The 16,093-nt window shown below is 44.4% G+C and overlaps 1 protein-coding gene across 1 annotated transcript in view; it reads right to left on the bottom strand.

The window, feature by feature from the left end:
* Window positions 1-661: 661 nt before the first annotated feature.
* The window catches only part of npffr2a (neuropeptide FF receptor 2a), a 42,516-nt gene continuing 27,084 nt past the window's right edge, over window positions 662-16,093 (bottom strand). The window contains exons 3-4 of the mRNA XM_015960277.3: window positions 10,883-10,982; window positions 662-6,956 (exon numbers count right to left, since the gene is read on the bottom strand). Of these exons, the coding sequence (XP_015815763.1) occupies window positions 6,104-6,956; window positions 10,883-10,982 (953 nt within the window). The 3' untranslated portion in view covers window positions 662-6,103. The remainder of the gene's footprint in view (window positions 6,957-10,882; window positions 10,983-16,093) is intronic.

The raw sequence follows: 16,093 nt of genomic DNA on the forward strand, positions 1-16,093 counted from the left end.
TCTCTTTCTCTGTCTGTCTGTCTGTCTCTCTCTCTTTCTCTCTCTCTCTTTCTCTCTCTGTCTGTCTCTTAGTCTCTCTCTCTCTCTCTCTGTCTGTCTGTCTGTCTGTCTCTTTGCCTGTCTCTCTCTCTCTCTTTCTCTGTCTGTCTGTTTATTTCTCTGTCTCTGTCTGTCTGCCTGTCTCTCTCTCTCTCTGTCGCTTTCTCTCTCTCTCTCTGTCTGTCTCTCTTTGTCTCTCTCTCTCTTTCTCTGTCCGTCTCTTTGTCTCTCTCTCCCTCTCTATGTCTGTCTGCCTGTCTCTCTCTCCCTCTCTGTCTGTCTGCCTGTCTCTCTCTTTCTCTTTCTCTCTATGTCTGTCTGTCTGTCTGTCTCTCTCTCTCTTTCTCTGTCTGTCTGTTTATTTCTCTGTCTCTGTCTGTCTGTCTTTCTCTCTCTCTCTTTGTCTGTCTGTTTATTTCTCTGTCTCTGTCTGTCTCTCTCTCTCTCTCTCTCTCTCTCTCTTGTCTGTCTCTTTGTCTCTCTCTCTCTCTCTCTGTCTCTCTGTCTGTCTCTCTCTCTCTCTTGTCTGTCTGTCTCTCTCTCTCTCTCTCTCTCTCTTGTCTGTCTCTTTGTCTCTCTCTCTCTCTGTGTCTCTGTCTGTCTCTCTTTCTCTGTCTGTCCGTCTGTCTGTCTCTCTCTCTCTGTCTCTCTCTCTCTCTCTCTCTCTCTCTCTCTCTCTCTCTCTCTCTCTCTCTCTCTTTTGTCTGTCTCTTTGTCTCTCTCTCTCTCTCTCTCTGTGTCTCTGTCTGTCTCTCTTTCTCTGTCTGTCCGTCTGTCTGTCTCTCTCTCTCTGTCTCTCTGTCTGTCTCTCTCTCTCTCTCTCTCTCTCTCTCTCTCTCTCTGTCTGCCTGTCTCTGTCTGTCTGTCTCTCTCTCTCTCTCTGTCTCTGTCTGTCTCTTTCTCTGTCTGCCTGTCTCTGTCTGTCTGTCTCTCTCTCTCTCTCTCTCTGTGTCTCTGTCTGTCTCTCTTTCTCTGTCTGTCCGTCTGTCTGTCTCTCTCTCTCTGTCTCTCTGTCTGTCTCTCTCTCTCTCTCTCTCTCTCTCTCTCTGTCTGCCTGTCTCTGTCTGTCTGTCTCTCTCTCTCTCTCTGTCTCTCTCTCTCTCTCTCTCTGTCTGCCTGTCTCTGTCTGTCTGTCTCTCTCTCTCTGTCTCTGTCTGTCTCTCTGCCTGTCTCTGTCTGTCTGTCTCTGTCCGTCTGTCTGTCTGTCTCTCTGATCTTCACTTTTTTCATCTTCATGATTCATCAAATCCTCCAAAGTGTTTTATCAGTTTGAGTAAATATTTGTGTTAATGAAGCTGCTGATGATTATTATTATTATTTATGTGTTATGACTGATACAGATGTTTTCATTTGGGCCAATATAAATATTTAAGAACCACAGCTAACAGAACATTTCTGCGTAAAATGTCTGAAGTGTGGATTCATAAACGCTATGAACACCAGGGTTAGGGTTAGGGATGATGTTAAGGTGGCATCATCGGGCCACAGATGTTTAAGGTGGCATCATCGGGCCACAGATGTTTAAGGTGGCATCATCGGACCACAGATGTTTAAGGTGGCATCATCGGACTACAGATGTTTAAGGTGGTATTATTTTATGCCTTCTTGCACAGCAGAGATATTCAATTCTGGTCCTGGAGGGCTAATATCCAGCTCGTTTTAGTGGTTTCTTTGCTTCAACATACAAATTTATTTTGTGCCTCAATGAAGAAAAGACAGGCAATTATATTTGGGCCAAGTGGCTGTATTGGCGCCACTTCACTTTGGAGCATTCAGTTCCCAGGTAAAGGCATCAGTTGTTAGCGTTGGGATAAAAATTGATGCTGCGTTAGGGTTTGATGCACATGTAAACGGAGTTGTCTCCTCCTCTTTTACGTTTGGCAAAAGTGAAACCATTCCTGACACGACATGATCTGGAGGCAGTAGTTCATGCTTTTATTACAACCTGCATTGATTATTGGAACTTGGTTTTATACGGAATGAAGAAAGTCATCTTAGTGAGGTTACAACTTGTGCAAAACGCGAATGCCAAATTTCTATTGGATAAAAGGAAGTTTGACCACGTAACTCCGGTCCTGGATGACCTGCATTGGCTGCCTGTTAAGTTTAGAGTTTGTTTTAAGATCTCTTGATTGATTTTTAAATCATCGAACGGTTCAGCTCCGTCTTACTTGCAGTCTGTTATGACCATTAACCCCGGCATGGGCACTTGGCTCAGAGTCTGCTGCTCTCTGTGCCCAGAACATCTTTAAAGACGCGAGGCAGGTCGTTTTCTCTGTGAGGGCTTCCACTTTAGTGGCAGTTTTGAAAGTTTATGCTGATGTTTTTATGACTTGGCCTTTCCTTCCTATTGTAATTTTTAAACAGCTTGTTTTAGTGTGTACTCATTTCTTTTACTCTGTTTTAAATAGGACCGGGACCTTAACGTGTTAATTATGATTAATTAATTAGAAAAAATGACGCGTAAAAAAAATTCACACATTTAATCGCAGCTTGCATTTCGAGCACGGCGGAACCTTTGTCATTGCACGACTTCCTCGTAGACTGAATATCATTGACGCACACAACAATGCACAGTGCTAATGGCTACTAAAACGGAATAAAAACAGAAAGAGGTTGCCTTGCTTGGACTGATGCAGGATTTAGGAAACACGCCCACCTCTTAACTTGAAAAAACAAAAATTGCAGACAACAACGGAGTCTGTGTCGCGGACATTTTTCAGAGATCATCTCTGCTGCGGCTTCCCGGTGGCACCGGAAACTTTACAAAAGTAGCGGTAAGCTATATTTTTAACATTTATGTAACATCTGTGCAGCGCTGAAAGCACCAGACAGAATAATTCTGTGCCCTAACAGTAGTTTATGAAGGTAGTCAGACAAACGAGAGGCACCTGGCTGCCGCTGGGAGAACGCTCCGTGTTCTCACTACTCTGTAAACAATCACAGACAACGTGTCTTAAAGTTGAAAACAGAAGTTTAAGTTAAAACAGAAACACTCTGAAACTTTTCTGATGATTTTCTAAACAATTCTGTCGGGGAATTATATGTTTCGGAGACGAGTCTCTGTCTAAACATCACATGCATTACTATCATTAAGCAGCTAGGTGTGTTGAAGCTGTGATCAGCTAAGGGGCGGATGCTTAAGTGCATCAGGGGCAGCGAGGAACGAGGAAGTTGTGATCAGGCTGGAGATCACACCAGATTCACTGCAGCAGGCGTGAATCTGCGGGTCTGCAGCATCCCCTTCTTAACGTGACATCAGGACTTCCCATGTAAGAAAGGTCCGCTCACCTGTTCGTCAGATCATTATTTCCTCGCCATGATCTTTTATCATCCCATCATCCTCCAGTCATCCAACTGGAACCAGTTAGTGTTCCTGATCATTCTCAGAATATGCCACGCCTGCTCTGGTGTTAATAGTTAGTACATTTAAGTCCTAGATCATATTTGTGCCTGTTCTACTGTCATTTTGAAGGATTATTATTTATGTGTTTTTACTACATTATGAGTAGAAATGCTAATAAAAACTCCCAATTATACAAACAAGTGAAACTGGAAAAATTAGAATCTGGTGCAAAGTCAAATTTATTTCAGTCATTCAACTAGACAGAGACTATTTAAAGGCTCAGGAACCCTTTGCAGGTGTTTTCTTTTAGTAATTATAAATTTTAGTTGATTTGGGTCTTGTTTCATATCACACAGTGACATTTGAATAATTGCAAAGTATTTTTTATTAGAAGCTTTAGTTTACAGTAATAACCATGTCTAATGTTTGCTTTTCTGTCTCATAATTTTATTTTGCTTTGAGAGCACATTTTCCTGAATGATTAAAATGCGATTAATTTAGATTAATTAATTACAATGCCTATAATTAGATTAAAAATGTTAATCAAGTCCCAGCCCTACTTTTAAATAATTTATTTTAATTAGTTGACTAGCCTCTTGAATTTCCTGTACAGCGCTTTGGTGTTACTTTGTACCTGTGAAGCGCTGTATAAATAAAGATTGAGTTGAGTTTATACAGATATAAAAAAATAAAAACTCCATAATCAAAACATGCTCAGAGGATGTCGGTAATAATTGAGAGTATTTACACTTCTCTGTTTGCAGAGCAGATTTCAGAATGAAAATAAAACGCCGTTAGCTTCGTCTGCAGCGCAAACGTTTTTAAGCTGAGCAACAAAGACCATTAATGGTTCAGGCATTGCCTGCAGAGCTGCTGTTCTGCTAGAATGTGATGTTTAGTTAAATGTGTGAAAGTGAAGTTTGGTCACTGAATCTGGTTGTTTGATCATTTATTTGGGGGTTTTGAGGACATTTATTCATTATTTGGAGGAGCGTGACTCATTTATGCCCATTTAAATGTGCATTATGTAGAAATGTGGTTACTGCAACCACTTCAAACAACGCTGGCGTTTTTTTGTCGGCTGCCGTCTAATTGCAACCCACGCTCACTGATGGTAAACTGTCGTTACGTCCCTCCTTCCTTTGTTTTGAAAGGAGAAAAACTGACAATCCGGAAGCCAGGTGGGTATGAAACATGTTTCAGTAGAACCTTCCTTCCAGCATGGCTGAAACATCCGACTCTTTTAGGATTTAATGACTGTAAAATTCTCACTATATTCTTACATACTGCACCTTAAATTTAAAAAAAAAAACACTTTTTGTGGTTTCAGTGGGAAAAAAAAGATCAGTGTGTTGTGTTGTTGGAAGTAATTAGCTGATGAAAGGATGTTCCCATCATGCTTTGCTTCTACTGCACAACCTGTGGGGTCGCTTTGGATGCTTTGGGGCGACGGTGGCACAGGAGTTAAATGCTCGCCCCGTGATTGGAAGGTTGCAGGTTCGAGTCCCGCTCAGTCTGTCGCTGTCGTTGTGTCCTTGGGCAAGACTCTTAACTCACCTTGCCTGCTGGTGGTGGTCGGAGGGACCGGTGGCGCCTGTGCTCGGCAGCCTCGCCTCTGTCAGTGCGCCCCAGGGCAGCTGTGGCTACATCGTAGCTCATCCCCACCAGTGTGTGAATGTGTGTGTGAATGGGTGAATGACTTCTTAGGTGTGTTCTTGCTGTGTCTTTGTAAATCCATGCTTTCGTTCTTTTTTAAACACAGAAACAGTTTTGTTTACCTGTTTGTAGCTACGGTTTGGGACTGCATCGTCGGAGAGGGGAGAGCGGGCAGTAGAGGGCGACAACGTCCTCTGCTGCCCGCAGATAAACAGAGAAGGAAGTGACGCGCCACCATCAGCGTCAGCCTGAAGAAGCCGGCAGCTGTCGGCGAAACCGTAGCTACAAACAGGTAAACAAAACTGTTTCTGTGTTTAAAAAAGAACGAAAGCATGGGTGAATGACTGATTGTGTTGTAAAGCGCCTTGGGGGGTTCCAGGACTCTAGAAGGCGCTATATCAAATACAGGCCATTCACCATTTACCATTGGATATTCCGATCAAGGTTTAACAAAATATAATAAAATAATTTGACTTGAAAATGCCGGTTTTTTCTACTTTTTTACGTCCCAGGAGCGACTCGTGGTAACAAAGTTTAGAATATATCAGTAAAACTCTGAACCATTCATGCATCTGAGGAGGAATGAGGACCTAAGTGACCGAAAGGCTGAAGTGAATCTTAAAAAAACATGAAATCATCAAATCAGTTTCTTTTGATTCAGCCAAGTCTGACTCGTTTTTCCTTTTTAACCCTCTGGAGGCAGGCAGGTTAAAACCTACCTACCTGGTCACTCCACATACGTATCTCATGCACCCCTGAAGGACTTAGTTGTTCGTCCTTTAATCAAAACTTCATTGAGCCTGAGAGGGTTAAATCGCTTTACCATCTGACTCACAGACGTGGAGTTCAGTCACAACTGTAATCAGACTGTGGAAATGAGCTCGGCAGGTATGTGTTCCATTTTGCTCCAAAGTGAAGTTTCTGGGACCAGAACCGACGATCCCAGTGAAGACCTCGTTGGCTACAATCCAAACTCCGTTATCGAGGCTTTAAATGTGACGAAGAACCTAAACCTGTTGAGGTGTGTTGTTCAGGCACAGCAGAGTTTACCATCCCTGTCCCTCAGATCGACACGGCGGTCACATCGCCGCTGCTGCAGGATCCCTTTTCCAGGCCCTCCATGACCAGGTCCCGCCCAGTAATGTGGTTGAGTCGCCTGGAGACGTTTTTATCCAGGTTGTCCAGAGAAATGGGCTCCAGGGAGCTGGGAATGTTGTTGGCCGGGAGCACGGAGTTTCCCTGCAGCCTGTGAGAGTAGCTTTTCCTCCGCTGGCCGTCGGCGGCACACAGGCTGAACTTAAACACGGCCTGAAAACCTCTCCGGAAGTTCTCGTTGAAGAAGCCGTAGATGATGGGGTTGATGCTGCTGTTGAAGAAGGCGAGCCAGTGGGCGAAGGGGTAGATGTAGATGTTGATGATCCTCTGCTGCTGCTCGGTCAGGTGGGCGTAGTCGCTCAGCATCATGAGGGTCCACAGAGGCAGCCAGGACAGGACGAAGAGCAGGGCAACGACCAGCAGCATTTTTATCACCCTCTGCTTCTTCTTCGACACGCTGTGGCGGTTGTCAGGACCCGGCTTTCCCCCCGTCGGAACGGTGGTTTTAAAAAGCGTGATGCCAATCCGGGCGTACATGATGACGATGAGGGAGAGGGGGGCCAGGTAGATGTTTGCAAACAGGACGGTGGTGTAGATCTTCCTCATGTCCTGGTTTGGCCAGTTCTCCCGGCACCAGTAAAAAGAACTGGTTTTGTTGTCGTATCCCAGTAAAACCCGGATGCTGTGCTCCTTGGTCACCTGCAGCATCACTCCAGAGGGACACATGATGGAGACAGCCAGAACCCAGATGACCACTATGATCAGCGTTGCCGTGGAGATGGTCAGCTTCTGCTTGAAGGGGTAGACGATGCATCTGAACCTGCAGAGTTAAAGGAGGCGGAGTTAAAATGCTAAATGAAACTGTTGTGGTGCATTTATGACATCATGCCTCGATCACGGCAGCGCCACTCGATGTGTCGAAGGGCATCATCTCATCTTCAACTCGTCCCAAATTCTGCTGCGAGGTTTTAGATGGTGGGCGGAGCTTTGAGCATGCCACCCTGACCTCGACCACCTGACTTTTAGGATATGTGCTTAAGAATCTTTGACTGGTTTAGCTCCAGCTAACCTATCTGATATGCTACGGCCAGATGTTCCTCACGTGTTCCTCGTTCTGACACGTTGTTACTGCCCCTGGAGAGGAAAACTTCTGGATTCAGCTTCAGATGGTCATTAAGACTCTCTTCCGTAAAGGATTTTAAATCGAGGCTGAAGACCGATTTTTATTCTCTGGCTTTAGTTTCAGCAGGACGGCTGACGCCGTTGCCCTTTTCATTGCCCTCATAGAGTTTTGTATACTTTTATGTCTGGATTTGTCAAAAGTATAAACAAAGGTCGAGTGGACCGCTTTAGATTTTAAGCATCAAAAAGGAACAAAATAATAACACAGATGAATCAAAGTCGACTCCTAGAAGAAGACCTGGGGTGTTTTTGTTTACAGAACCCTGCAAACCCAACAGGTTTGTGTTTCTTAGTCATTTAAAGCATTTCTGTTTTGACCTCATGTTGCAAAGTTTAACTGCAGGTTTGTTAATTTCTACATTTTCTTTGTGTTTTTACTCTTTTCTCGATCTTGTCTCTGTGCTGATGCTTCTCCAAATAAAAATCCAGATAAGCGAAGTTCATTTGTCTTCATCGTCGTCGTCTTCCTCCGCTTATCCGGGTCCGGGTCGCAGGGGCAGCATCCCAACTAGGGAGCTCCAGACCGTCCTCTCCCCGGCCACCTCCACCAGCTCCTCCGGCAGGACCCCAAGGCGTTCCCGGACCAGATTGGAGATGTAACCTCTCCAACGTGTCCTGGGTCGACCCGGGGGCCTTCTGCCGGCAGGACATGCCCGAAACACCTCCCCAGGGAGGCGTCCAGGAGGCATCCTGACCAGATGCCCAAACCACCTAGCCTAGTGAACTAGACCATATTCTTGCTTTGCAAAGTTTGGTCTAGGCATGCTCCATTGGAACCTCAGCAGCTCCTACCAGGACTCTGGCTAGCCAATCACAGCTCTCTAGAGGGGTTTCAAACACATAAAGAGCTGTGATTGGTCCATAATGGTGGGCCAATCATAGTGCTCTATCTGCTTAGTGAACACATCACAGAGCTTTATCCGCTTTGTGGGCCAATCAGGGCACTCTATATGCCTGGTGGGTGGGATGATGCAACAGAGTGAAACAAGAGGATGTCACATTCATTGTCCAGTGGAATGCGGAGATCATTTGAAAGACAACGGTAGAACCCGCCCCACAACCGAGAGCCGTCAATGGAGCGTGGCCAGACTAAATAATACATTTATTTAATCTGGCTTGCCAGGCTACAAACCACCTCAACTGACTCCTTTTGATCCGGAGGAGCAGCGGTTCTACTCCGAGTCCCTCCCGAATGTCCGAGCTCCTCACCCTATCTCTAAGGCTGAGCCCGGCCACCCTACGGAGGAAACTCATTTCGGCCGCTTGTATCCGCGATCTCGTTCTTTCGGTCATTACCCAAAGCTCATGACCATAGGTGAGGATTGGGACGTAGATCGACCGGTAAATCGAGAGCCTGGCTTTCTGGCTCAGCTCCCTCTTCACCACGACAGATCGGTTCAGTGTCCGCATCACTGCAGACGCCGAACCAATCCACCTGTCGATCTCCCGATCCCTCCTACCCTCACTCGTGAACAAGACCCCGAGATACTTAAACTCCTCCACTTGAGGTAGGACCTCTCCCCCGACCCGGAGTTGGCAAGCCACCCTTTTCCGGTCGAGAACCATGGTCTCAGATTTGGAGGTACTGATCCTCATCCCAGCCGCTTCACACTCGGCCGTGAACCTACCCAGCAAGAGCTGAAGGTCAGAGCTGGATGAAGCTAGGAGGACCTCATCATCCGCAAAAAGCAGAGAGGAGATTCTCCTGCAACCAAACTCGACACACTCCACACCACGGCTGATTTATCTCCTCTCCGTAAATCACAGGAAATAACAGGTGAAGTAAAACTCTGCAGCAGACGACTAAAGCCGTTTCTAACTGCTCCAGACCGACGAACACCATCATCTTCACCACTCTAGCTCTGAACGTCTCTAGTCAGGTTGCTGAGGGGACTTTGGATTGCGGGAGTGGAATTGTTCATACTCCACGTGTCCTTTGCAGAGGCGGAGACGTCCAGTGGGGACTTCTAAATAATGAGTGACATTTCTGGACGCCACGTCTCTAACAGGAGAGCTCCTGCCAGCCTCTCGTCTCCATTAAAACCCCTGATATTACTGGATGTTTGTTCTTTTTCTGATTCCTGCCGCTCTTCTCTGACAGTTTGATTCTGCAGGTTTATTATTTCTCTGGAGCTCCACAGTCACTTGTCCGTTTCTCAGCAACGCATCAGTAAAAAAAAAAAAAACTAAATTACAGCCCCGGTTTTAGTTCTTTGTGTGAATAAGCAGAGGAGTTTCTCCGTTTGTGCACGCTGTTGCTTTTCTCACCGATCAGAAGTTACAGAGCAGCGCTGCTGTTGTTCAGGAGGACCTAAATGAATCCAGAGCTAAAACATCCTGTTGCGTTTGGCTGAAAGCAGGTCAGAATCACTCAGGAGATGGAAACAGTTCTTGGATCCAAGAGGTTTGAATCGTTAGCTCTTTCATCACAAGAATTTGGACTACGTCTAGAAAAAAACAACCGTAAATGAGTAAACGAGTGTATTGTTTCTCTGATTTAGTGTTTTTGCTTTTAGCTTCATTTTAACATCATTAAAGCTGGGGAACAGAACTCAAACATTTTTTTAAAGTGACTTAAAAAGATGCTTAAATGTGACTGTGTGACCCTGTTCTCTATAAAGTAGCTGATATTTCATCGTTTATGTTTCCATAACCCCGAACCAATCATCTGTGCAAGCCTAAAGCGACCGACGGGAATGCATATCCATGAGATGGACCAGTGGCGCCAGCGTTCGGCAGCCTCGCCTCTGTCATCGCAGCTCATCCCCACCCGCGTGTGAATGTGTGAATGACTGGTTGTGTTGTAAAGCGCTTTGGGGGGTTTAGAACCCTAAGAAGGCGCTATACAAATACAGGTCATTCAGCATGGAGCAGGGGCGGAGCTATAGCAGTTAAAATTTTTGAATCTCCTCCCCTTGTTGAAGTTAGCCTATGAACCACAGCTTCAATAGGAAACTTTAATGTAAAATAAAGATGATTTTATTTCTAAAACCATATAGGGGAAGGCAGAATAACTTTAAACACAAAGGCTGTTCTTGTTTCTGGATAGGAACATTTTCTGTTTGTTTAAAACGGCAACACTCGTTTTTTAATGTTCTTATGTATCTTGTGCCACTAAAATACCAAATACCAATAAAAATAGATTAGTATTCTGTAGCTATGAACTAATACTGGGTTTAGTTTCAGTGTTTTCCTTTAAATACGGCCCTAACAGAAGCTCCAATAAAAATGAGCAAACATCTGCACACATCTGTGCACTTCTGCGCACATCTGCACACATCTGCGCACATCTGCGCACATCTGCGCACATCTGCGCACATCTGCGCATATCTGCAGACTTCTGCACACATCTGCAGACTTCTGCACACATCTGCACACATCTGCACACATCTAAACTACAAATAAAAACTAATTCACGGCAAATCTGTTGAGTTTGTTTAACTCTTTAACTACCACCCGGAGCATTTTTAGCCTCTTATCCTACGAAACATGAACAAACATGTTGCTTCCACATTCATACTGGAAACTTAGAATATTATGTAATGTTATGTATGTAAACGTTACCTGTCGACAGCAATGGCCACCAGAGTGAAGACGGACGCCGAAACCGAAATCCCTTGAACCATGCCGCTCATTTTGCAGACCAGGCTTCCAAACGGCCATCCTGTTGACACACAGAAGGATTCACTTTATTCACTGCGGCGAAAACGAGTTCAGACGGATAACCAGAGTTCTCCTGGCTCCAGGGTCTGAGCCGGGGACCAAACGGGCTGGTGGATCACATCTGGAGCCATCCATTCTGTGACTACATCATTTCCTTCTGATGTTTCATTTTATTCCTGACATGATTTAGTCTGGATGAAAGAAGATCTGATGGGAAAAGTGTTTTCTCTGAATCACATGAAAGGCTGCCAGGAGAGGGAGTCCACTTAACCCTTCAATACCTGAAATACGAGGTCATCATCGTTCCGTTACTACGCCTCCGTCCGTTTTATTAGGTACCAAGCTGACAAAGGAATGAACCAGCCCCGTGCTACACACCGAACGTCCAACAGGGGGCAGCACTGGATATGACAGGTAAAGGAACTAATCCTGATGAGCTTTGGTGTCAGAAGGGGTCTGATGGGAGTTTGAGATGCTGGTTTAGGAAGAAACTCTTTCCAGGAAAAGGGAATTTTTGATCATTTGTTCATGTGTTGAAACTGGATTTGCTGCCTAAACACAGGTTTTGAAAACAAAGTTTTAAAGTTTTTTAAAAACATCACACAAAATCTGCTGACAAGCAAATATTTAATATTAAAAAATTAAATTCATCAGCAATAAAAATATTAATACTAATTACTCTTTTAAAGAAATCTGCATAAAACTCAGCAAACTCAACACAAATCATCTAATGTACATCGTTACTTCATGCATTAAGCAGTGTGTGTGTGTGTGTGTGGGGGGGGGGGATTATTACAGATTCAATTAGCAACTTTTTCCTGTTTTTAAATCCTTTTCTTGAGCCAGCATGTGCTAAAATGACCCTTTATTGGGTTAATGAAATGCCACCCTGGACAGAGAGCCGGTCCATGGGAATCGAACCCAGGACCTTCTTTCTACAAGGCAACAGCTCTAACCACTGCACCACTGCGCAGCCTTGTGACTTAAACTCATTAAGTAAATTGCTTTTATCACATTAAAAACATTAGAAAATACCATAAAGGTCCGGGACTGAATCCTATTTGTAAGTTCAAGGCAGCTTAAAACACAGACTCAAACTCATTTACTGTCTTATTGGTGCAGAAACAGGTTAAATATGATCGTTATTAACAGTGTGAAATGGATCAATATTAATAAAAATATAAATAAAATAAATAACGAGGAATTCTCTGAGTTGGGTTTGATTTAACCTCCCCTCCAGAGACCGCCCAGTCAGCAGGGCGGCGTTCAGCGTTCATCGTGGCAGGACTGAAACCATCACTGCCTTTATAATTGGAATGTTTGCACACGTCCACACGAGTCGAGGCGGCTTCAAACAATTCACGCCCACAAACACTGAAATGCAAAGGAAGAGCTGAAGGGATTTGAGTTCATCAGCGGTCGTTTATCAGAGCGTTTGGAGCCCGAGTGTGGGCATCTGATCGGGGAAAAGTCGGAATAATCAGTCTCAGCTGCTTCCCCGGTCGTCTCCAGTGTGAGCATTAGACTGTTCTCTTTATCCTGTTATTACTGTTCCTTTCTGTTTGGTAAGAAACGCTTTTCAAAAAGGAATATCTTCAATATAAAGTAAATGTAAACTCCTGAGAGGGAATGGGGAGTTGAGAGTGTAATCTCTTCAGCCATCGTCTGTTGGGGTAGCAGCATCAGAAGCAGGGACCTGAAGAGGCTCAACAGCCTAATAAAAAAGGCTGGTTCTGTTCTGGGGACGACTGTGGAACCACTGGAGGAGATAATGCAAACAAGGATTCTCCAGAGAATCAAGAAGATTTTGGACAACCCTGAGCATTCTCTTCACAAGACTGTCCGACAACAGAAGAGTGTCTTCAGTCAGAGGCTTCTTCAGTTTGGCTGCAACACTGACCGCTACTGGAGATCCTTCCTGCCAACAGCCATCGTAATATGCAACAACTCTTTGATGACGTGATTATTATTATTATTCTGAGCTACTACAACAATCAATTTCCCTCTGGGATTAATAAAGTATTTTCGATTTGAATTGAATCACAAGACTTTTGTACTTTTAAGTTAGAATCACGATGAATTGGACTTCTGTAAATGTCAGTGCTGTAAATAAAGAGTGATTTTAACGCCTTTTCTCCCGTTTGTTGTAATTTAAGTCAGTGTTAAATTTTTAAATAGCATCTTTTCAAACACGACTCAGCTTAAGACTTTAAAACGGACGTACGTGCACACCACTTCTGCTTCAGGACAAAATAGTTTCTCAGTTGATGATGTCATCCTTTTATTGCTGGATCACGGATTTTTAACCAAGCGTTTGGAGAACCGGGTCGGGATCATGGGGTTGGCTCATCCATCTGAGTCTGTGTTAGGATGGGGGACTCGTCATCCTCCAATGTAGGCCTAAACTAGGGGTTTCTCAGGGCTCCATCCTTGGATCTTTACTTTATTCCATCTCCATGCTGCCCCCGAGGACTATTTTTAGAAGACGCATTATTTGTCATCTCTATGCTGATGATTACCAGATCTATATACCTCTACTATTGGTGGCAGAGTTCAACATCTAATAGATAATTTCTGTGTCATAATAAATCTTAATGTTCATGAGAGCGAGACGAAGGTTATGACCTTAAGTCTGGGCAACCAACGCAGTACGGCTGAGGGAAGTGACCTCATGCCTCTGGCCCCTTTAGAGAAGGATGCTGAGATGAATCTGAGGGTAAAGCTAGATGCAGCTCTGCCTACTTGGACCAAAGTGTTCTTATAGAAGATGAGTAGCTGTCTTAAATGAGATGTTGCTCGGACTGGACTGACTTTTGCCTTCTATTAAGCGTCGCTACAGAGACGATGAATCTTCATGGATGAAGCACCTGCTGAAGGAGCCTCTCAGGACTCCAGAGGCAGCTTGGTGTTCATGGTGATGTTTTAGAGATAAAACGGCACTACTGTAATCAGTTCTACAGCTAATAAATACAAGGACCAGTTTTTCTGCATCACTAGAAACAATTATTCTCATTTTATTGATTTAGCGGTGATGGAAATGTGGAGAAACCATCTAAATAACCTGTAGAACCTCAGTGAGTCACTGACTAAATCCTATGGATTCTCCTTTGCAGATGTTTCATTCAGATGGGGGGTGGGGGGGTGGGGGGGGGTGTTGCATGTGCTCTGATTTGTGCCCCGGCGATGGAGATGCACATCTCTTCCCTTCACGCTGACACGGCCTGAGTTGAGACGTGGCAGACAGCAGCAGGCTGGAGCTCATTACACAAATCCCTGTCGATACACAAGTGACACGCCAGAGGAATAGAGATGTGCTCCAGGTCTGGATTCCTGGCGAGTACACTCAGAGGGACCTCTGCTTTCAGAGGCGACAGCTTGATTGACGATGATGGAAGTGGAGCTGATTTGACAGCTAACAACAAAATGAGGCGTAAATCCTTTTTATTTCCTGGATGACTTGGAAGCCTCTGAATCTGTCTTGGTGTCACTCGGCCTGTAAAAAGCAGCACGCCGAGCTCGGCTGTCACCAGTAACTCTTGTGATGGAGAGCTGTGAGCTTGCTGATGAGCACTTCGTTTTTTCTGACAGATTTATTTACTTGCAGCTGAGCGAGCTCGATTTTGCATCTTCGTGACACAAACAAGTCGTTTGCCTTCTATAGCTGCCAGATTCTTGAGGTGCTTTCCCCCTTTTTTCACTGCCGGTGTAATTTCAGTGATTTTCACTAGGGATGTCACGATCCGATCACATGATCGGAAATCGGCCCGATCACGTGGTTTCAGACTGATCTGGGGCTCGGGCTTTACTTCCCGATCCAAGCCCCGATCCGGATACTGGGTTCAAATTACAGGAGAGCAACTTGGTTCTCCTAAAGGTCGTCAGGCTCCCCTGATGCCCTCAACTTACACACCCAGAAGGAGCACAAAAGAGATCCAGTTTCTACCTTTATTATATTATTTATATGGACTCAGCGTGGTTCTTTTGAGCAGAGCTGCAGAGCGGCAGGCAGACCGCTGATTATTCATGAACCCCAGCTGCGTTCTGCACACGGCCGCAGTCACATTTTCTATGTTTCCAAGGTGGCGTCACCAAAAAATATATAATTAACACAGAATCATTCGTGTCCGTTCATGTTCTCTCTGGTAAGTTCTGTCTGTATTTGAGCATGACGTGTGGACGCGCTCGCGCTGCAGCGCTCGTCGCTGGCGCAGTGCGGCGCACGCTCCGCTTTGATTGCGGTCAATAGATCGATTTGACCTGCTAGTTAAAAAGTAACTTGAGGTGAAAAAGGAGGCAGGCAGGCGTTTTTCTGGAGGACTGGGAGATGCAGGAAGATCAGAGACAGGCAGGACAAGAAGAGAGGAAAATAAAAAACAAAGTTCTTAAAAAAATAAAATGCAGGTAGATTTATTTATCCCACTACACGTTTGTACCTGTATAAAGCAATCATGTATTATTTATATAGCTGACACAATTCAGTTCATCTTCAAAACTCCTTCCCATGCCCAGGGGCGTATCTAAGCATTTTGGGGGCCGAGGCGAAGTAGACCCCTTCCAGGTATTTTAAGTTGAAGTGCTATCTGTTTTTATATTAGACTTTTTATATTTGTAATAAAGTCCAAAAGTGAAGAATTTCTGTTATTTATTATTGATTGTCCAAGCTACCACGCAGAAGTGATCTGTTGTTAAAAAATGTAATAAAAAGGTAATTAAATAAAAAATAAGGAACATTCTGGAACTGTTTGTTCCTTTTCTTGTTTTTTATGTATCAAAAGTATCGGATCGGGACTCGGTATCGGCAGATTCTCAAAATCAACTGACTCGGACTCGACGGCAAAAAAACCTGATTGAGACATCCCTAATTTTCACTTTGCTCTGAGCTACGAGACGTTCTGTCGGCACGATTTCCTCCTGCCATCAAAACCGACTTTTTTAGTTTAGTAGGAAACAATCCTTTTCTTTTTGCCTCGTCCCTCTTTGCTTAACAAATATTCCCAAATGCGGTCACTGCTGTCTTTGTTTGGCGCGCTTACCTCGTACCAAGATTGGATGTTTTTACTTTCAGGTGCAATAAAAAATAATTCTATAGTAAAAAAAAAAATCACAGAATGA

The sequence above is a fragment of the Nothobranchius furzeri genome, chromosome 10 (genome assembly GCF_043380555.1).
Source record: "Nothobranchius furzeri strain GRZ-AD chromosome 10, NfurGRZ-RIMD1, whole genome shotgun sequence".
NCBI classification, from domain to species: domain Eukaryota; kingdom Metazoa; phylum Chordata; class Actinopteri; order Cyprinodontiformes; family Nothobranchiidae; genus Nothobranchius; species Nothobranchius furzeri.